The 22,711-nt window shown below is 42.4% G+C and overlaps 5 protein-coding genes across 5 annotated transcripts; 3 read left to right on the forward strand and 2 right to left on the reverse strand.

Annotated features, from left to right (window-relative positions):
* Nucleotides 1-1,731: 1,731 nt before the first annotated feature.
* Nucleotides 1,732-2,037, reverse strand: SERLADRAFT_441202 (uncharacterized protein; the record flags this gene model as incomplete). The annotated part of the gene is made up of 1 exon (XM_007321703.1): nt 1,732-2,037. One exon carries the CDS (start codon nt 2,035-2,037, stop codon nt 1,732-1,734), a length of 306 nt encoding a protein of 101 aa, XP_007321765.1.
* A 1,463-nt stretch (nt 2,038-3,500) lies between these two features.
* Nucleotides 3,501-4,023, reverse strand: SERLADRAFT_441203 (uncharacterized protein; the record flags this gene model as incomplete). The annotated part of the gene is made up of 3 exons (XM_007321704.1): nt 3,501-3,557; nt 3,621-3,765; nt 3,815-4,023. The coding sequence occupies 3 exons, from the start codon at nt 4,021-4,023 to the stop codon at nt 3,501-3,503; spliced, it is 411 nt and encodes a 136-aa protein (XP_007321766.1).
* Nucleotides 4,024-5,796: 1,773 nt separating this feature from the next.
* On the forward strand, nt 5,797-7,572 carry SERLADRAFT_372614 (uncharacterized protein; the record flags this gene model as incomplete). The annotated part of the gene is made up of 6 exons (XM_007321705.1): nt 5,797-5,874; nt 6,103-6,603; nt 6,655-6,881; nt 6,929-7,175; nt 7,227-7,393; nt 7,443-7,572. The coding sequence occupies 6 exons, from the start codon at nt 5,797-5,799 to the stop codon at nt 7,570-7,572; spliced, it is 1,350 nt and encodes a 449-aa protein (XP_007321767.1).
* A 1,015-nt stretch (nt 7,573-8,587) lies between these two features.
* Nucleotides 8,588-13,655, forward strand: SERLADRAFT_441205 (uncharacterized protein; the record flags this gene model as incomplete). Its single annotated transcript, XM_007321706.1, has 19 exons — nt 8,588-8,954; nt 9,010-9,068; nt 9,132-9,208; nt 9,259-9,856; nt 9,908-10,021; nt 10,077-10,478; nt 11,062-11,151; nt 11,200-11,293; nt 11,352-11,455; nt 11,592-11,606; nt 11,662-11,730; nt 11,781-11,922; nt 12,116-12,204; nt 12,255-12,350; nt 12,401-12,506; nt 12,573-12,599; nt 12,654-12,746; nt 12,803-13,416; nt 13,467-13,655. The coding sequence occupies 19 exons, from the start codon at nt 8,588-8,590 to the stop codon at nt 13,653-13,655; spliced, it is 3,345 nt and encodes a 1,114-aa protein (XP_007321768.1).
* Nucleotides 13,656-18,899: 5,244 nt separating this feature from the next.
* Nucleotides 18,900-20,070, forward strand: SERLADRAFT_441206 (uncharacterized protein; the record flags this gene model as incomplete). The annotated part of the gene is made up of 3 exons (XM_007321707.1): nt 18,900-18,965; nt 19,024-19,092; nt 19,153-20,070. 3 exons carry the CDS (start codon nt 18,900-18,902, stop codon nt 20,068-20,070), a joined length of 1,053 nt encoding a protein of 350 aa, XP_007321769.1.
* Nucleotides 20,071-22,711: the final 2,641 nt, after the last annotated feature.

A 22,711-nucleotide genomic window follows, 5' to 3' on the forward strand; every position in this document is an offset into this window, starting at 1 on the left:
GGTGAATTGTTGCTCATTCTCTTGCTTGTGGGAATTCCCAACGGCATGCTGCCTGTATCTGTTAATGTATTCCGACACATTCGGGGATCATGGAAAGTCAAACCCAGAAATCGATTGGCCTTGGTTCTGTCGCCGAGGGATCGAGGAATATAGGACGATGGGTGGCTATGAGCACTAACTGCTAATTGTAGCACAAGGTAGGTTTGAGAATGACAATGTGATGAGGTGACAAAGTTCCCAGTGATAGCAGGCTCCCGACGCACAGACTGTAGTGCTCAGAAAGATTCTAATCAAAAGGGATGATAATCACTTTCAAAAAAAAAAGTGACAAGTGATGATGACAGCAGTTAACAGTGGTAGCAGTGGGAAGTATTGTGACCACACTGGATCACAAGTAGCAGAGTAGTGAACTTGAGATTTAGAGAAAAAGTCTGGATTTGAGTTCTTGTTTTTTTACAAGGTAAAATACAGGGGTTTATATAGTAAAAGAAAAGTAGGCTATGCACAGTATAGCTGTGCAAAAAGAATGAACAAGAACATGAAGGAAGGAATGTATGCTGATAAATCCTGTGTAGGTAGTACAGGATAAGATTGTCGAGAAAAGGAAAAGAAAGGGATAGAACAATGAATGCTGTGAGCCATGTCACAGGTTTGTACAGCCATAAAGTAAAGTCCAATAGCAAAAAGAGAGCAGGAAAATCATGATGTCATGGGAAGATGCAGTAAAAAAAGGGCAAGGCAAAACACTATCAGTATCAACACAGTTCCTTTATTGTCAGTCAGGCATTCTAAAAAAATATGTGTCCATAAAATGATTCAAAAATCAAAAATAATCGCACTGTAAATAAATGTTCTGCTGAAAAAAAAGAAACTGGAGCCACCGGTCCACCACCTAGTCCAAATCCGACAGTTCCATGGCCTTACCAATGGACTGGTTGTGTTGGACCACCTGGTCAAATGAGGGAGGGAGAGGAGTAGTCCCAATTTGGAAGAAGTGAGTCCCAGGCAGCATGTGGTAGATGTAGCTGTAGCAAAGACAATGGATGAAAGATAAGTGTACCCAAGTGAATGGGACAGCAATGAACATGGGCAACGCAAGGGGATAAACCTTCTCCAGCTCAAAAACTACCCACCCACGCTCCAACCAGGCAAGACGAGCGGCCAATGTTTTGATAGTATATGATGGCAGATTGACGTCATGAAGATGGACCTGTTGCCCTATTTGGACTGGCTGCCAGGGCTTTGCTGATATCAGCAGTGGCACGTGGTAGTTGACGGATTGGCAATGGAAGCGGATAGGAAGTGGTGACATCAGAAATGGTGGGGAAGCAAAGAAGATGAGGAGGAGGAGGAGGGTGGAGGTGACAAGGAGGTGAACTAAAATAGGGATTCAGAAACAACCGTCAGGTGAGAATAAAAACGAGAGTAAGGGACCCATGGTGGGGCTAGGCAAAGGAAGGGAAGTGAAGGAAACGACAAAAGTGAGGGCGCAATGCAATATGTAGCCAGTGGCGATACAAAAAATTTGCCGAAATGCCAAAACGCAGAAAGTACCAAATGGAAAAGCAAAGGTGAGTGTGACTGGATTGCCTAATAGAGGTGGTGCTGATCAGCCACAAGTTTGAAAAAGGCAATATTAATTACTATTCCACGTGGCACTGTGCCTGTGTGGCACAAAGGCGAGTCTTTTTGAATATTCGCTTCGTTATTGACACCTGTCCATGCTACCAATCAACTTTGGTGCATGACACCGTCTTTCTTCTCTTCCATTGTCTCGGCCTTCTTCTCCGAAGCACCCTCTCCTCGGTACCGACCATTGGGTCCCCGGTTTCCGGAACCGGAGCTGCCGCTGGCCATACCCTTCATCATCCGCTCATTTTCTGCTTGATCTCGCCATAATTGATCATTGGTGATGATCCTTGTTTTCCACTCAGTATATGTTTTCAGAATGTTTCCTGAGTAGATGATTTGTTTTATCAACAGGGCGTTGATATTGTTTCTGATTAACGTGTTCAGGAATTGTTCATTCCCTTTCATGTTGTATCCTGCGCGTCGTTGTAAGGACCACTTTATTATTTTCTTATCTTCGCTATGTCTTGGTTCTTGAACACTTTTCCAATTACACCTCTGGCTCTAGGGCTAGAGGTATCATTTGCCATTTTTACTTCTCATAGCCCTCACAGGCTTTCTTAACCATCACTACCATTTTATATCACAGATCAGAGACTGGATATTGCTCCCAGCCAGCCAGCACACTGAGTAGGGACTGGTAGTAGGCATCTCGCCAACCAGCTCCAAGCCCCAGTAAAGCCTGGATATACTAATAAACACTTTGTTCAGGATTGTACCTCATCATGAGGATACGGTTCCTGAACACGCGTAACAAACCTCTATTATTAGTACAAATCTCTCACCGCTGATTAATCAAGATAAAAGTTGTACAATAGTTGTTCTCTCTTTTTCTTATTGGCCAATTGATTCCTCAGACCACTTTTCATATATTCTCCTTTCAGTCTGAGGAATGAACAGTTCATTATATAAAGCCTTACCTATTCATGTATGACTCCTTAGTTTTCTATTACTGAATTTACCCGCTTTACTCCTCAACGAAAACCTTTGAAGCTTACCTCTCGAAGTCCTCTACTCGCTATATTTACTAGCATCTGTCGACCTCAAGCTCATTGAACCCCTTACTCCCTGCAAGTGCAGAAGGAGACAGGTTTTGTTTTTGTTATAGTTTATTGTTGCCTCACAAGAAGGGCCTGGTCCGTTTTCACATATAGTAGACAGCTTCTCTGCAGTTCTCTTTCTAGGGATAACCTTGGAGGGCCCGCATTCATATTTGTCCATGCAGGCTGGTTCTCCTAAGTCGTCAGAGAAACCTCGGGCAGGTGAGCTGGGTGGTGGTGTGAGAGCTGAACCAACTAGCCTAGGGGTATTCCTGGACTCGCCAGCGGGATATATGGTGTTGAACTGGAGGTAAGCGACCTAGATTTTGATGATGGTGTAGCTTTGAGCTCTCCAGCAGGCTGTGCAGGATTGGCAACCGTGGCTATGTCAGAGTTGGCTGTCCTTCGGGCAGCCCTTTGGGTCATGAATTGAGCAATGTCATTGTCACTTTCTGACTGGTTGTCGTTGATTCCAGTGTTTGAGTAGCTGAAAACATTCCTAGGTAGAACTCAATAGGATATCAATAAATCAGGTAAAACAGGATAAAGTGTTACAGATCAAAGAATGTCAATACATCCTTAGCCCATGGATCAGTCGGGTCCTCTAACAATGTATTAATTCGGTCGTAGAAGTCCTTGTAGTTGAAATGCTCGTCCATGCCATCAGAAGGCCATGATTCTTGACTTATTAATGCATGCTAACCCTGTGGTAGTGATTTGTTAGTATATAGCATGCAGCGTTGATAATTTACTTGTATGATTGCATAAGAGATTGTCTTGGGTGTCGCACATGACAAGCCATGTATTTTTGCATTATGGGCTCGTGTGCTTCTACTTGTCTTGGAGGTTTGATCCTTGAGTGCCGTCCCAGGCCCTGTAAAGATATGCCTATAAACCTATACAAAAATGGTAGTCAGAATGCGGGAAAATCAATATAAACACTATACTTACTCGCGGAACATAATAGCCTTTAAGCAACCCTTCATGAATAGCATTTGGGTTGTACTGTTCAGCGGGTTCAAACCCTATATACATGAATGCAGGGAGCTTGCTGGCTGTAACTCTGATGCGTCCATCAAGCAGTTTGATGAGTGTTCTAAAAAATACCATGAAAAATAGAGCCAAATCAAGCATGAAATACTTACTCATCTTGGTTGCCATAATATTCCTTTGCATGCTTTGCAGGACAAAGCAACAACACAAGCTGTGGGTGGGCAAATCCGAGCCCACTATGATCTTTTTTGCTTCCAGTCAGAATTGGTGGGTTGAGACTCATAGTGGATGGGTCTGGTGGCACATATTTTGGTATATCTTTTCTGAGGCGGCTGCTGTCATCTGCACGTGTACTCCTCATGATTGTATGCATCTATGAAATTGTGTTAATGCAGGTGCATACAAGGTTGGCAAGGAATCACTCATCTTTTTAAGAATAAAATCAAGTTTATTCTTGTTTTTCCTATGCAGCATTTTTTTGAACTCTGGCACGAAGTCAACAATCTTGTCGAAGTTTGAAACAGCATGTTGTTTGTCATCCTCGGACCTAAGTGTATGGATGTATGCGTAACCATGAGATGAAAAAATGAAAAAGCTCACATATTGCCAAGCACACTCTGCCAAATCGCAGCTTGATCCTGTACATGCTTGTTCTGTGGCTGTTTTGAGCCCGCTGTGTCTTTTAACCTAAGTATATGCATATATATCAGACCAAATATGCAAGCAACACACAGAAACTCTATACTAACCTTTGCTGATCCTCTTTGTCTATGCTCTTGAGGATCATGGCAATACAAAAGTCTGATGTGATGTTGCAGTATAGGTCAATACCTCGAGGAATCCATCGAGCCGCATTCCAAAATGGGTCTAATGACTTGTCATCACTTGGATCATATGGCTCCTCTCTGTATGGTGGTAATTGCAAGTCAGTCTTATACTACTTTGGGGTATATCAACTCACTTGATCTTTTTTTTCTCTTTCGGCTTTCTTTGCTTCCCATCCTGGAATGTTTTGGATGTTCCTTTTTTGGAAGACTTGTGCTTTACATCAATGAAATCTGGATTTTATGGTAAGGTTTTATAAGGCCATACACTGAACATATTTTTGGTGTAATGCCTTGTCATATCATTGTAATGTGATTATCAAGTCTTATAATTTTCTCACCAGAGATTAAAATGTGTAAAATGGAAACACAAGAAATCCACAATTCCCTGATGTAGGTCTAAGGCAGAGTCATCTTCTGTATCACTGGGGCTACTATTCATTGCTGTGTGGATATGTTTCAGTATTGCAACACGATAAGATAGCAAAACAGAGATATGAAAACGATTGTGGTGTCTTTTGGGTTTGCAACTGCGGGGATTAACCACAATATCAGCAATTTACCGGCAACTTGGTAGACAGTACAACTGCCAGTGACAGTTATGGCCTAGGATCAGAGCTATTGTCTGATATATTTTTTTTTTCAAACCATGCCTTCATTTTGCTTTGGCTGTGGCAAGTCATTCAAAACCAACAAACTGTTAAACTTACACACAGGACAATGTGCCGAGTCTCAATATGTCCTGGGTGATATTTTAGATCACAATACCAAGCGCTCACGGGATGAAGATGAAGAGAGGGAAATGCTAAGAAAAGAAAGGAAGAGGTTGAAGTGAGCTGAAGAATTTGAAGAGATCATTTCAGATAGTCTAGTACTCAATCACCATGCTGTCCAAGAGGTATGTTATTAATTGTGTTTTCTTGTGTTGCTACCTTTCTCACTAATTGTATGTTATCTAGCAAAGTGATATTCAAGTTCAAGGGCAGCCTGATAGCTCACAACCTGAAGAATATTTGCAGCTCCAGACTATACACACAACTCGTTCAGGCAGACCAGTTCGCTTACCAAGACGATATGTTGATTTTTTACCACCAACCGTCACTTGAAGAAGACAAGACACTCAAACCAACAATATGCACCCCTCTCCTCACACATCTGAACACCAAATTCCACATTCCCAAAGTCCCCAATGTCTTAGATCTAGCGAGGACGTGGATGAAATTCCCTCAGAGAATATTGAGACAAAACCAGATTCATTGGGTCTGTATTGTATATACTTGGGTTAGCCATCTTCAACCCCCGAAAGTGGCATGTCACTGGACGCTATATGTGATGCTCCGAACCTCAAAGCAGACATGACGGAACAAGCTGTGCTGCCTCAGCAAAGGGTCTTTGGTCTGTCGCCATCAGAAGTTCCACCAGAGCACCTTTTCTCACCATTCACAAATCCTAGCTGTGGCATTCTCATGGCATGGCAATACACAGGGACATCAACAAAATCAGCAGCGGAGCTTACACGGCTAGCAGCCTGTCTTCGTGATCCTCTATTTGATCCTAGTGACCTTGATGGTTTCAACCCCACACGTGAACATAAACTCCTTGACAAATATCTGCAGGACCGAGAAAATCCCTTTTGTGAAGAAAATGGCTGGCAAAAATCAGTGGTCAAAATTCGCTTCCCAAAAGAAAAGAAAAAATGGGCTCAAGAAGATGATGCGCCAGAACTTGAAATACCAGGTGTTCATCACCGCTCACTTGTTGACATAATCTCAGGTGTTTTTGAGGACGAGGTTTTCAAAACTTACCACACAACACCCTTTCATCAATACTGGAAACCATCAGATGATTCAGATCACACCGTTAGACTCTATTCTGAAGCTTATTCATCAGATGCATATATTGATGCTTACAATGAAGTCAACAATCTACCACGAGAGCCTGGGGACGAACTTGAACACACAGTTGCCTCGCTCATGTTGTGGTCTGACTTCACACATCTTGCAAATTTTGGTAATGCAAGTATATGGCCGTTCTATATGTTACTTGGTAATCAGTCCAAGTACACTCGAGGCAAACCCACATCTATGGCATGCCACCATCTGGCTTATATCCCTACAGTATGTGAAATTTATGTTGTCTAGTTCTCGTACTGAAAAATTATGCCTTAGCTGCCGGATGACATTCAAGAAGTCTATGTCTCCCTTTTTGGTGAAGCTGCAACATCTGCAGTACTTACACACTGCAAACGAGAGTTAATGCATGCCATATGGGAGCTTCTGATGGACAAGAAGTTCATGCATGCTTATAGGCATGGTATTATTATCTGCTGTGGTGACAGAATCACACGGCAAGTTTTTCCTCGATTTTTTACATATCTGGCAGACTATCCAGAAAAGTAAGCTCTCTTTGTTTCTACCTATGCTTGACTAATATGGTCCTCAGGATACTACTTGCAAGCATCAAATTTCTAGGCAATTGCCCATGCCCACGTTGCTATGTCAGAAAATCAGAAGTTCACAAAATGGGTAAAAAAAAGGATATGACTTGCCGTCGCAAGTCAAGAGTAGATGACAACATGCGCCGCAACAAGGTCAATCTGGCACGGGAGCTTATCTTCCAGCATGGCATTCCCATAAATAGTGAAAGAATAGAATCAGTGCTGGGTGAACATTCTGTGGTTCCAACTCGAGTAAGTATTTTTTACTTTTACTCTCATGATAACTGAATGTTGTTTTTTAAGAATGCTTTCTCAGAGCGTCTCTATGAATTTGGGGTTAATTTTTTTGACCTCTTTGTAGTTGATCTCTTACATGAGTTTGAACTTGGGGTCTGGAAGGCCATTTTTACTCATTTAATGCGGATATTATATGCAAAAGGTGGTGATGCAATCCAGGAGCTCAACAAGCGGTATATATTTCCCATTGTTGTGATTTTTCTGACTAATTGTATGAAAAAGATACTGTTTAGTCCCAACATTTGGTAGAGGCACTATCCGACGTTTTCACAAGAATGCATCAGCTATGAAGAAGCTTGCAGCTAGAGATTTCGAAGATTTACTCCAGGTGGGGCCTCCATCAGGTGTTTGATGCTTGCATTAATTACTTTATATCAGTGTGCAATGCCGGTATTCCAAGGTCTACTGTCTGGGAGCCACAACACAATCATTCTCGACCTCATATTTGCCCTTGAAACTTGGCATGCATATGCAAAGCTTCGTCTGCATACTGATGACACTCTCAAGTTTTTTGACAATGCAACTATAACACTCAGCCAGGCTGTGCGCAAGTTCTTGAAAACCACTTGTGAGTTGTATGACACAACTGAACTCCCTCAAGAGAAGGCTGCACATGGGAGATGAACTGCTGCTCTTGCTTCCAAGATGGCCAATGCGGGAAGTCAAGGACTTGGCCAAGACAATCCAGCGAGAGCGAAGTACACTGGTCCCAAGCGAAAGAAACTCAACCTGACAACATACAAGTACCATGCTCTAGGTGACTACCCAGATACTATACAACGATTTGGAACAACAGATAGCTATTCAACACAGCTTATAAGTGTTATTTGCTGTGTTTTACAGAATAGAAACCATTATCAACAGGGTGAACTACAACATCGACGTGCCAGGTTATAGAAGATGAGGGAGCACAGGAGTGTTATGGCGAGGACGAGCTTGGAGACGAAGAAGTGTTGGACGTAGAGGGTTTTGCACCACTGTAGAGTACTCGTTCGCTGTGCCGAGGTATCTTTTCTGCCTTCCTGTATCTTTGTATCCAGCCTTTTCTCCACTTTTCTATCTCGGTTTAATACTGGCAATATAATTGATTACTATGAAAGAACAATAGATACATTACATGATATTTCACCCCCTACAGCTGTGAAGAGACGACCAGCCGGACACTATCCAGACACTCAATAGTGCTCGATGATCACTCCATCTCGATTGCAACATCAACGTGGCACTACCTTATTTGGTTGCATCAACGCTATATACGGCAGTACTTAACCGTCACGGCTCATCACATTTGGGTTCTTTTGCTGATGCTGTTGAAGCTAAGGCACTGCCAGTGATTTCTATCATCTTGTCTTTCTCCGTCTCTGTCAATGGCATTTTTTGCTACTGGCCGTTTCAGGTCTCCCCCTCAAAGGTCCTACACAGAATACTCTCCTAGAACCTCGAGCAATGATTATGCTACCAGTCAGAGCAACAAAGCTCCATTATTTGCTGGTCCACATGTAAAGCCCCGGTCGAACTTGAACGGCGCGGCATTCAATCATTCTTCTAGTTCTCCTTCACCGATAGACAGTAAACTTCACATCACAAAATTGCATCCTCGCAAACTCCTCCAACGCTCTAGCTCTTCGCCCGCCCCGTTGCCACCAACTGTCAGTCCGACCGCTGCTCGCGCGGTTGTGCCCCAATCTAATCCCCCTGAGTTAGAAGAAACTATCTCCACAACTATTAATTACAGTAAGTTCTCTCTCATGTTGATGGGAGAAAAACAACTAATCTCACTGTTGTAAAGAGGTCTGCAATGATATTATTGCTGCAATTCTAGGAAAAGCCAAACGAAAAGATAGGCAGGTAACATATCAACTCACGCTTCACTATAGGGAACATTGGTTCTGATATATTCAAATGTTATAGGAATTTACCTATGAGTCTGACTTAGATCGCAATTATATCATTGCAGAAATCAATAAAATTGATCATCCACCTACCCAGTACGGCTCATTTTTTCATTGTGAATATATCTCATACTCTTTATACCTAGTGTTACCTGCTTTTCAGACTTGAAGAAAATGATAATCACTGTCCCATCCGATGTCCACGAGGCACCTCTCAACTCTATATCTCATGCACTGTCTAGAGCCATCGATTCCATAGGCCATGACCCGTTTGACGTTCAAGTGTTCGTAACACCAAATACACAATTCAAAGGACCAACAATATCTGGGTATCCAGATCTACACGTTCGCATCGAAACCCCAATGACGCATAGCGCCCCTCGAACTGTATGGATCACTGAATGTGGCTTCACACAGTCTCGGAATGACATAATCCGGAAATTCGAGCGGTATATTCGTGACTGTCCTAGTCTTGTTGCTTTGACGTTAATCGACATACAAGAAGATCGTCCCTTCTCGAATCCACGTAATAATCAACCGATCGCTCATCAACTACGCTCCCAACCCGTGCTATCTTATGAACATTGGGCGCCTGATACCCCTAGAGAAGATTCGTTCCACCCCATTGTATATTTTGGCCATACCTTCATTTCGGTATCGGGTATCACAGTTTGCACCTGGATTCGTGGACCTGGTGGTAGGATCTCTCTCGAAGACTTCAGTAAAGAGCTCTATGCTGAAGGCGTAAATACCAATTGATCAGCATATTTTTACTAGCACTGACTATTCTTGTAGACCTTGCATCCCCGCATGCGGACCAAAGCAATCAATGCCATTCTTCAGAGTGCTCTCAAGTTAGTCAGAGATAGCATTGTTGATGTCATAGTGACGAATGATCTCGCTACCGAAGTATGTCAATTTCCACTGCAAACTAGTGGTACCGCTACTGATAAATACCTTGAAGGATAATGCTGAAAGTAATACTGGTGACAGTAGCAGTGAAGAAAGTAGCGTTGGTGACAGTAACAATGGTGAAAATACCAGCGATCGATCTGAGGGGAGCAGTGGAAGCACCGGTGAAGAAGTCGTCGAAAGTAACGAGGACGCAGAAGGTAGCGATGACTCGGAAAGTGGCGAAGAAGGTGGCGAAGGTAACGACCTGTCAGAAATTTGCAGCTGGACACCTCCATCCCGCGTCATTAGGTGGGAAATTGTCAAGTGTGCTGTCATCAGTGGGATATGGAACACTGCCTATAATCACTACCAAGACTGGCATGAGACTCTACATGATCGCTTTCCTCAGGACGACAATTTCAATGCTAGTAAGAAACCCAGACCTTCTGGACCAGATCCTGAGGGGTCGATGGTGAGTGATATGTTCTTCATAAATCATTCTTCTGAACTGTTACCCCCCTAGGCCTAGAGAAGTGAAAGATATAGGATGATGCAGCTATGCATCTGACATATGGCTCTTGTTGTCTGTGATTGTTTTGTATCCTTTTGACATTCCCTTTTCCTTTGCTAACAACTGTACTATTGAATAGTATATCTGGGCCGTTTTTATGCTGGTTCATTTCTACGTTTTCATGTTCCCTCGTTTACATGTTTTACTGGATAAATTCGGTTGTATCAATATTTCCAGGACAATTGATTTGATGTATGAAATGGAGACCACGGAATGTGTGATTCCATCCTAGGTCTGCCACTTGATGCGACTGTGCGCGATATTGTAGGCTTCCTGTGGTATCCCATCATCAGTCTTCAGTAACTGATGCCCTTTAGTTGGAAATGCTCTCTGCTTCGGAGGAGTCGGTTTCTCTCTCTTTCTCATGCGCTGAAGTAACTCGTGTCTTATTTTTGGTCAGGTTGGCTGAATTAAAAATGAGAAGCGGAGAAAAATAGGTCTGGTTTGGTCAATCAGAATAACCAGATGTTGACCTTGGGCTTAGATTTACGACAAGTTGCGATTACATGCCGAGATACGATTTCCGATCAAGAAAGTCCAGAAAACAAGCGACAATATATTTCTTTGGATTCAAGTTAGCTTCATATGTATCATATTGTTGTTCGTCCCTCACATCTTTCAGGCTATCCTTGGGGGAATACCATTAGGCGGTGGAGATAGTCAGTCTCATTATGAGGTATCTACCGTATTTCATCATATTTCTCGTATAGCCACAGGTATGGCACTTTTTACTGAAAAGTTGTTTACTGACAGTGGCCATGAACTGCTGTATAGCCGTTGTAGAAGTTGCGATAGTGAAGAAGAGTGGTGCCCAAGCGAAGCATGGTTTGGAGCTGTCTGTCGATCACTTGATATTTGTGCTCGTACTTTTAACAATTGTGCGACAGGGCTAGATGCTTATATGCAAAAGTTTGGGAGGACCGGCCAGTGGTGCTTCGTCAGATAGAACACATAGGCGAAAAATCGTAGGGGGACTGCACACCTTGCTTGATAAGGGCTGATTATTATTCGCAGACTCAAGTACTCAAGGTTGATGATCAAACTTCACCAACCCACACGTTAACTTAGTAGTTCTCTCTCATAGGTCCTTGCTCAACATGGAATTAGTACATTCAATGATCTGCTTAGGCAGGACCCGATGAGAATTGATATAGTGAGGACTTACTCTTTAGTTACTCGTTGTTCAACTGATGGCATTGATAGCTTCTCAACCGTCGAGCTCCTTGTGGTTTTGAAGTTCTTGCTTCAGCTCGTCAACTTCCAAAATATTATGTTAGAGTCACCAAAACCAATGTCACCCCAAGTAACGGAAAGGACCCCGTTGAAATCAAACTATCAATACAATGTGGGCTGACATCTGAAGATGCATTCCCTACCAAAGTCAAGAAGCAAAAAGATCAAATAATCGATATGACAACTGTTCTGACAGCAACATCTGATCTTACCTTCGTTGATTTTCGCCACATCACGTAGAGATTTCTTTATCATCATCATCGTCATCATCATCACAGTCCTTGTGCGCTGATTATTTTATCCAGGCACGAAAGCCCTGGGGGAGCCCAAGACATTCCCGATCAACGCTCAATTGACTAAACCCGACCAATTGATATTTGTTTACGTCTCGCCGGTGCGTAGTCATTACTTCCTGTGTCTGAAACTGCCTAAGATTTAAACCAGGACAAGATTGCTGGACTTACCATAGCACAGATTTATAAACCCAAGCTCCAAGCGCATCAATATCCGACACTAGACACTCGGCCTCCCAGTTCTTTGGTACACCACTTATTTTGAAGTGTATGGTAACTGCTGATCTATAATATCAGGAAATGGATCTCGCAGGACTGGAAGACGATCCTGACTTCTGGAATATGGACTTTGCCGATGAGGACGAGGAAACTGTATTCGTGAAAGATCCGACGAAAACTCTTGGTCTGCCCCTGAAAATTCTACCTTGATGGCATTTTTGCTTATGGTGATTCGGCTAACTTTACACAGAAACAAAAGCCACTCGTGAAAGCGAAAGTAGATATAGTACCTAGAAAGGAAAGCGATGGTAAATATGAGTACGTCCCACAGAATTACACTTCGCCGTGGGAAGATGGACTTGTCGTTACCATTGTTTAGATGCAAACATATCTGCAAGGACAAATCGTCATGCCGCCATCTTTGGTGCGTCTCTACCCTTTTTTTCCAGCCATTCTACCATTTCAAGCCAAAATTCATAGCTGCCGAGAAGGATTATCTAAGCCTTCTCAAGTGCCTAAAAAGCGACTTCAGCCAAACACCGAGTACCCCAAGGAATATAACCAGGACCTTGGATCTTCGTCCCAAAGAAAGGCAAGGCATGCTGGATGACGTCCCAAAAGTCAAACGAAACAAAACAACCAATGGGTCTGACTCTGCACTGAATACTCTGCATAAAGGCGTAGGTACCGAACGCAATCAAAAACCACCAGAAGGCCACCGTCTCAAACTAGCTAATATATCTTCCGGAGACGTCTCGCAGCAGAAAACGCGAGTAACCCCCAACTTCGACCTAGAATTCATCCATGCTACTCGCCAAATCAAAAAATCGATATCCATATCTTCGGAAACCAGCTATTCAAGTTCGGAAACAGATTCTCTTATTCGCAATCTGCCTTTGGAGTTCTTCGAGCCGTCTATTTCCCACTATCAACGAACTATGTCTCAGAAGGCAGGCCACCATAGAGACAATTCCGGATCGCCTATCAATGGCCGTTATGAAGCAGCAAATGAGTGTCCCCCGACAAAGAAGCCAAGATTTGATGTAGGGGGCGGGTATCGTCTTGTCACGCCCTCTGGCTTGCTCGATGAAAAGGTGAACATCAGCAGAGTTAATGCAGTATCGTATATAAATACTCTGCACAGAAAACAGGATTCTCGGGCTCGCCTGCTAAGGTCCAGACAGAAGAACGACAATCTTTATCAGATATATCTGAACAGGATGACACGGTCGATGAAGATACCCCTCGAGGGTACACTTTGGAGAACGCCGCACGCGAACAGGCAACAGATACGAAAGCTACTTTGACGTTCTGCGAACTACTTCGAGTTTAACGGCGACCTTTGCTAACAAATAACGCTTGTAGCTGGCTCTTCTGGGAGAATCACCAATGACTCGGATGATCCCTGGGCAGAATTTGAACGATGGTTGAAGAGTGGAGCAGTGGATTTGTCGAGAATCGCTGGTCCCACAGTGACCAAAATTGACCCCCAGTGAAAATCGGATCTACGGAAATCAAGGGAAATTGGGTGACATCAATTTCAGTTAGATTGCCAAGCATGTAAATACAGTAGACACAGCATGTGACGAAGTAACAATTGTCACAACGAACCGTGACTCGGACTCAGTGATTCGGACTCATTATCAAGTGGCTGTATAAAGGTTAACATGGTACCACCCAAAGATGTTCACCACATATCATGAAACCAGACTTATGTAATATAGCCTTGTCAGAATTTGCTAAGCCATGTTACAACACCTTGTAACACCTTATAATGCCTTAATGTCACAACTGCATTATAATGAGATTAATAGAAAGATGTGTCCTTATGATGAATATATAATATCTATTACAATGAACATGATAATATAAACACAGTGGCATAGTAATTCTATTAAGTGGTGCAAAGGTTTAATATTATGTTGTCATAATAACAGTCCAAAAATTATAATGTAGCCTCTGGCTTTTGTTGGATATTTGGTCCCTCAAGGCGCGGGAACAGGCGCGGGAGAAGGATTCTTTGGGCAAATGAATGCCGTAGAAACGTACATACAAGGCTTCTTATATAATAAATATACATAAATATCATGTAAAAAAACAATGGTAGCCACAAAAGGCTGGTTATTCTTTGGGCAAAGCTCCAAAGTTTGCTTATATAATATAATTTCTACAGCTTTTGCAAGCTTAGGACTTGAACTTCTGGCCTTGCTATTATGAGGTAATTATAATGGCCTTCTCATAGAGTTGTCTTTTTTCCATTACATCACAATGGTCTTACAGTGTGAGGAATTCATTGTGGATATATAGGTGCTTGTATTCTACATTAGAAAAATTTGTAGTATTAACTACAAACTTTACTAGACATAGGGACTTAGCAAGAATTTTACTGATCACAAGTATGATGCTCAAACCTGCTGAACTCTCAAATGCAAACAGTAATCTCTAAGGCACAGAGTAAATCAAATCCAATTATAACATAGATCAAGAAGGCTATGGCATAAATATATTCTAAAGAAAAACTTTGGCCTACTCAACACCATACTTGCAGGAGAAGCACTTCTTGTCAGTCTGTACAGCTCCTACAGTCTTCTCTTTTCCCCTCTTTCCTCATTTTTGCTTTGCACCACGTGCCAGTTCAGGCTCATCTTTGGACAGCAATACAGTGTGAGAAATTGAAAATTTCAGCTTTCTTCCATCTTTCTTTTTCAATCACTATGTCCTGGTTATCCAATCCCTTTCCCACTACCCCTCTTGTGCTTGGACTAAAGATCACCATTGGTGTTCTCGTATTTGTTTCTCTTGTTGCTTTTCTCTTTTCATTTTATCGCCTATTATACTACATCAACAATTTTCTCAGAAGGTCGAACACTCCAGAGGTCACCCAGCTAACCAGCAGGGATCACCAACCCAGTGGTTAAAGGATTTACCATAGGAGGTAGAGCAATATGGAAAGACCATACCAGTCCAGGAGGAGCATGTGAGTTATGGGAGTCTATATTAGGTATTCCTTTTCTCTTTAAGATTCTATTTTCCTTTCCCCCTCTACATCATATCCTCAGTAATTCAAAGTATGGTACAATTCCCATATTTTATCTCATTGGATGATTTATAACAGACTGCTTTCTACTTTCTCCCTTCTCTTTTCAGTCTGATCATAGCAGTTCACTACTTAAAGACCCTTACCTAGTAGTAGTAGCCCTCAGTTCAGTATTACTTGAGATCAGTGCATACATCAATACTCTTTGATCCTCAATTCTTATCCCTGCCACTTGTATCAAAAGACCTAGTGATTCAATTGAGTATCTGTTATATAGCTTTCTTTCTGGTTGCCTCACATACAGGTATTATAGTGTCTCCCAGAACTCTTTCAAAGGTGATACCAAACAATGTATTTGGCTTGCTGGTGTCAGCAGCTTGGGGTATCAAACATTCATTGTGCTCTGAATTGTCATCATCAGGATTGTTGAGTTTGTATGGCTGCTGTAAAGTCATCTTCAGCTACCTCTTGTCAGGTGACTGTTTTCAGGCCCCAAAGATATAGCAGTCAAATATGAAATAGACTTCCCTTACATGTGATATGTTTTTCTGAGCAATAGACTGCTCTGTCTCTTCATTCTGTCCTCCATAATTGATAGTCAATCTACTATTAGATCTATTAAGATCCTAAGGGAGCCCAACTTCCCAGACATGTTTCCTGAGTACAAATCAAATAAAAAGACCTGATATTGCTTATGTAACAACCAAGAGTTAGTTACTCTGGCACACAACTAGAACCAACTATAAAGGTAGTGAGGGGAGTGGTTATCCTTAGGATAGGACCGAGTTAGTTGTGGGTAAACAACAGGAGGACTTGCTGAGGAGTCTCCTGGATTTATTGGGGTTTATATACTACTACAGAGTATTTGTACTTATGTACTGTACAGTTGATAAAAGCAGTGGCTGATAATGTCAGAGGGCATAGCCCGTGTGACCAGCTCCACTGCGTGAGAGACTTGTAGCTAACAATAAGAAGAAGACAGTGTAGCGCGAGAAAGAGGAGTTTGAACAAAAGGGAAAGTGCCGCATGGCACAGCGTGTGAAAACTACAGTAGAAAGTTGAAAAGGAGAATGAAAATCAAAGGAAAGGTCCGAAAATTGTGTTATCGTAACAGCTTACCTCTGGACATATAAGCCCATGCTAGAACACCTGCTTCCCTATCACAATCAGTGACCAGAGAAGGCTCCTACTCAAACCAATCAATGGGCTGGGGTGCAAACATCCTGGGGCCTTTGTTTCCTTGGAAGCACAAGGAGTCCAAGAAACTTGTATAGGAGGCATTCAGAGATTTGATCAGTGAGTCTCAAGAGCCATGTGGCTGGAGTAGGAACATTATAAGCAGGGTAGGTTAAATCAGTGAATATAGTGGGGGAAAGAGGCAATAATGAGAATGATGCTGTAGGTGTCAGAGCTAACCTTCAGTACTATAGTATTCTAACTTTAGGTTTATCAAGGTTTGACTGTGATACTATATAATGCTGGGTTATTACATGTTCTCCATTTCCTATGACCTACAGTAGATAGTGTGTATAGCAACAGATATTGGTGCAGGGGTGAGGTGGTGTAGTGGCTATCACCTTCCTTAATGGGTGAGACCTTTTCACAAAGTTGGAAGTTCAAACCCTGCCCCCCCCTAGGAGTTCCACCTTCAACATTCTTAGGGCTTAGTCACTAAGAATGCTTCCATGTACAGTCACTCTCATGCCACCCTATACACCCAGCCCCTAACAACCCCCCTGGTTGTTAATTCTGGAGCACTATCTAACTTGTGGGAAAATAGTATCCTTATCATCAATTTCCCAGCATATGCTGGCATAGATACTACCCTACACAATTAAACATTAATTTGGGGTCTGTTGGAGTTAGAAGGGAGGGAATACTTCAAGCTAGGGTGATGTCCTGGCTTTCAGGCCATAAAGGAGTGAAGGAAACTGATTCGGGCCAGTATTTGCACTGAGGGGACCATAATAAGCCAGGCCAATTGCAGTTAAGGAAGTAGATTAGGGTGGGTGGGGGTCATGGGTCAGTGTAGGAAGAAAGGAACACATTATTCAACATTTACTATATAGCCTATGGAGAATTTAAGCACATATAGCTTGCTATGTGACACATACATACATTGCTTAGGTAGTCTTACATAAGGGCTGTAAGCTCTTGAAATAGACTATAAACTGGATTTTAAATAAAAAAAAAAGATTCTGGTGCCATTACCTGGTATTATATTTTAGCATGCAACCTCTGAGTATCACTTGACCAAAGAGAGTGTATAAAAGCAAAGTGGGCCAGTGGGAGATGGAACCTAGGGCCTCTGCCTATATATAGCAGTGCCCTACTGGCTGAGCTATCAGCCCTCACTTCAATCACCCCTTTAAGATATACCTCTTAGCTTTATATATTTATATATATCTATGTACCTAAGAGGTCATAATATGCTGGTTATCCCCAGTCTGTTAGAATAGCTGGGGATGTCCTCTAGGATGTCCCCAGGGACAACCACTCTATGGTCCCTGGGACAACTATCCTGTTATCCTAGGGACAATCACTCTCGTATCCCTGAGACAGCTTCTCTGTTGTCACATTGGCAGCTGCTCTGTTATCCTTGGTGTCCTCTTCTACAGTTATAGGATGATAAATATTGTGGTCTTTGTTGAGAGAGAGATTGTAGTTCTTTCTACACATTTGAGATTTTTAAAAGGTTGAAAGGTAAAAATACATCAGATTGGTCAGGGTGTATTAAAGTATTGTGTATGAAGCAGCTTGATGAGCTTCACAGGGTTAAGTGATTGTCTTTTATGTGTGTTCTATTTTCAGATATTATTTATAGGTGTAGCTTTTGCACCAAAAGCATAAAACCCAATGACACCTCTAGTGAGACAAGATTGAGATGTTAATCTGTGATAAGTATAGTAAGAAGTGCACTGTGCACTAATTAGTGAGTGATTTCACCAAATTGTTAAAAAAATCTTGGATTGGAATAATATATTAATGCATCCTGTGCCACAGCATCAGCTATATGGTCTGATGACACCTAAAAAAGTATCCTGATCTACATGGGATATCGAAAGTGCAACATCTCAAGGATGGCCATAAAATGTACAGCTTCATTTTAACTATTTGAACAGTGTTAACTTTATTGTTCTTTGAAGGCTTTTATTTTAACAATCTTGATAATTTTAAATGTGGATGTGGATTGTATGATGAAGTGTTAAAACTGTGTTATTTTCTGTCCTTTGCAATGTGATATTGAACATACAGTCTAGTCCTGGTAAGTATAGCAAATCATCATATATTTCTTCTGTTCTCACCACCTTGAATGTTTATCTTCTGCTCAACTTCAGGCTGCTTTCTAGGGCATGGCCAAAGCAAATTAACCTTATCAGCACTTTGCTTTGCACAGTAAAAGTTGCAAGTCCTTGCTGTCCTTGTTCCTTCAGCATTCTTCTTATTTACTAACAATTGATCTTGTCTTGCTAGTTGACAAGTTTCTTTCTTATACATTGTCTGTACTCACTATTCTGGATCAGAAACATTTCCTTTTATATGGGTTCACTCTATAGCAGCTGTGACTCTCCACCTAACCTGATCACCCTATACAAACACAAGGAGGTTCTCCAATGTATCAGACAGAGCACGGAGAGAGCTTTTAATCTTCATATTCCTGCAGCACGACCAAGTTCCGTTGAACAACTACTTTGAAGGCCTAGTACACCCGACTTACGAGAACACTCAGAGAGTCAAGCTCTTGAAAGGAGTCGCTAACGTACAGTAAAGAAACTTGTGTTTTATTTCACAGGACTACATTCCTTCCCTCGTGAAACTCTATCGTATTTGCCCTCTCACATTTCCTGATCTACCTACTTGTCTTCTCCCCTTCGACTTTGAACATACATTACCTTGTGGTATCATCCTAAGGAAGAAACCCTACGGAGAACCTACCTACAACATCCCCTCCTCGTTTTTTACCAACAACTATTATGACATCTACTCCGCGTCCCCAGTCCACTATCAACCTATCGAGTACTTTTGCATTGGCAACAACCTTAATAACCTCTCCATCATCAACTACCTGACACGACTTTGCCGCACCCTCTATCTCCCCCAGATCAAAGATCTTGAGGCATTCGGACCGCGTTTTGGTCTTCAACACAGCACCGCTGTAGTCATCGTCACTCCCACTACCAAAGATCAGATCCAAAGAGTTGTCGCTGGATTAGCTCGATTTGATCAGCTTATCACGATAGCACAAAGGAAAGCTCGTGACAGGGAAGACTACATTGCAGAAATAGACCACATTCAATACATCTCCAAATATGTTTTGAAATATCACTGGGTTCTAGAAATACTTACACCCTTCGTTGTTAACCAACAATCTGACCACCCCGAACACTTCATTGTCACAGTGATCCAAAGCAACTTCTGGGCCATTGTTAGCCACAGCCCACAAACTCGCATTTATTTGCAATACTCCATCGGTTACCAAGGTCGGAATAGTGACACACCACTACTACCAACGGTCCAACAACTCTTTTTACCTATCGCTGAAAGGATCGAAATACAGACAGGAAGTTCACTGGAAAGTATAATAGGAGTTAAATCGGACAAAGGATCAGATAGCGAAGAATCTGTTGAGGGCATAGAATATTGGAGACCTGAGGAAGCAGAAGGAGGACAGTTTCCTAGTAACTTTGAATTTGACCCGGACTTTAACTAAATTTATGTTTCTAACCTGTGTTTCTAACTTGCGCTTCTAACAACTTGTGTTTCTAACCCATAAATTTACGTTTCTAACTCGTTCAAACTGGAGCCTTACCGAGAACCCTGTCCCCTTGTTACTCCAGAAACACCCCCTCCACAATCTCTAGGAGCCGCCGCCAAAGCACTAGAACCAGACAGAATGTATCAATCCGCTGTCGATGATGAGAATTGTTGTTAGAAAAACCACACACAAAACAAACTAACACACAATCCTCCCAGATTCCACGGAACTTGTGTATGGGCTTTGCCTCCTAGAACAGTGGAGTGGTCTGGTTGTTCGTGGGGTGGTATGTATAACGGTCCTTCAAAATAAAACCCAGAGATGTGTGGGTGTGGATTTTGAGGAGAAGGGGTAGTTGGAAGATAGATAATAGGGGCTTTGTGGCGAGTATACACAAGCACTACCTTGCTAATTGTAGCACAAGGTAGGTTTGAGAATAACGAGATAACGAAGTTCCCAGTGATAGCAGGCTCCTGATGCACAGACTGTAGTGCTCAGAAGGACTCTAATCGAAAGGGATGACAATGACTTTCAAAAGTGATGAGTGACAAGTGACAATGACAGCAGTTAACAGTGGTAGCAGTGGGAAGTGTTGTGACCACATTGGATCACACGTAGCAGAGTAGTGAACTTAAGATTAGAGAAGAAGTCTGGATTGGAATTCTTGTTGTTTTTTTTACAAGGTAAAGTACAGGGGTTTATATAGTAAAAGAAAGGTAGGCTATGCACAGTATAGCTGCGCAAAAAGAATGAGAAAGAACATGGAGGAAGGAATGTAGGCTGACAAATCCTGCGCAGGTAGTACAGGATAAGATCGTCAAAATAAGGAAAAGAAAGAGATAGAACAATGAATGCTATGTAAGTAATGTCACAGGTTTGTACAGCCATAAAATCAAGTCCAATCACAGAAAGAGAGCAAGAAAATTGTGATGTCATAAGAAGATGTGGTAAAAAAAAGAAGGCAAAAAAACATCAGTATCAACACAGTTCCTTTATTGTCAGTCAGGCATTCTAAAATGTGTCCATAAAATGATTCAAAAATCAAAATAATCGCACTGTAAATAAATGTTCTGCTGAAAAAAAGGAAACTGGAGCCACTGGTCCGCCACCTAGTCCAAATCCGACGGTTCCATGGCCTTACCAATGGACTGGTTGTACTGGACCACCTGGTCAAACAAGGGAGGGAGGGGAGTAGTTCCAATTTGGAACAAGTGAGTCCCAGGCAGCGTGTGGTAGCTGTAGCTGTAGCAAAGACGATGGACGAAAGATAAATGTACCCAAGGGAATGGGACAGCAATGTACATAGGCAACACAAGGGGATGAACCTTCTCCAGCTCAAAAACTACCCACCCACACTCCAACCAGGCGAGACGAGCGACCAATGTTTTGATGGTATATGATGGAAGATCGACGTCATGAAGATGGACTTGTTGTCCAACTTGGACCGGCCACCGGGGCTTTGCTGATATCAGCAGTGGCACATGGTGGTCGACAGATCGGCAATAGAAATGGATAGAAAGTGGTGACATCAGATATGGTGGGGGAGCAAAGAAGATGAGGAGGAGGAGGGTGGAGGTGACGAGGAGGTGAACTAAAATGGGGATCCAGAAGCGACCGTCAGGTGAGAATAAAAAAGAGAGCAAGGGTCCCACGGTGGGGCTGAGTAAAGAAAAAAGTAAAGGAGAACAACGAAAGCGAGGGCGCAATGTGTAGCCAGTGGCGACGCAAAAATTTGCCAAAATGCCAAAAGTACCGAATTCAAAAGCAAAGGTGAGTGCAGCTGAATTGCCTAATAGAGGTAGTGCTGATCAGCCACAAATTCGAAAAAGGTAGTATTAATTACTATTCCACGTGGCACTGTTCCTGTGTGGCGCAAAGGCGAGTCTTTTTGAATATTCGCTTCATTTTTGACACCTGTCCATGCTACCAATCAACTTTGGTGCATGACACCGCAGGACCAGAAAGCTTCCCTCCACCTCAAAATCAAGCACCTCACAATTGGTCGGACCAAGAATCTTTAGACCTCAAACCTGACATAGCTACCAGAATGTCTGACGAACCCAATCACGGCAGCAAAGCTATCCTCGCTTCCCCTCCATTTGAATTCAGTGGTAAAAAGGAAACCTACGTTGACTGGAAAAACGCATTGGCCAATTACTTCTTTGCATATCCCAAAAGTTTCGAAACCAATTCCTCTAAAGTCCTCTTTGCACTATCCCGCATCTCCTCTGACAAAGCGAACAATGCCTGTCACACTTGGAAGGCAAACTTTAACAATAGTACCGCAGTACAAGGAGATTTACTTGTGCCACGGAACTGGGGAACTATTTCAGAATTTATCAAGGAACTAGACACCGAATTCCTAGATCCCCACCTCAAATTGAAGGCAGAAATTGCGCTTCATAACTACGAACAAAGAGATATGACGGTGGATGCATACTTTGGAGGACTTGAGTCAAAACTTATGGAAGCAGGACTGCCGCCCGGCGCAGAAGAGAGTTATCCGTTCATTCAAAGTATCCTCCGCCAAAACCTCTCCCAATTCCTTCGTGACCGCATTTCTCAACAAGAGCACCTCCCCACAACGTACCTGGAG

The sequence above is a fragment of the Serpula lacrymans genome (genome assembly GCF_000218685.1).
Source record: "Serpula lacrymans var. lacrymans S7.9 unplaced genomic scaffold SERLAscaffold_11, whole genome shotgun sequence".
In the NCBI taxonomy this organism is placed as follows: Eukaryota; Fungi; Basidiomycota; class Agaricomycetes; order Boletales; family Serpulaceae; genus Serpula; species Serpula lacrymans.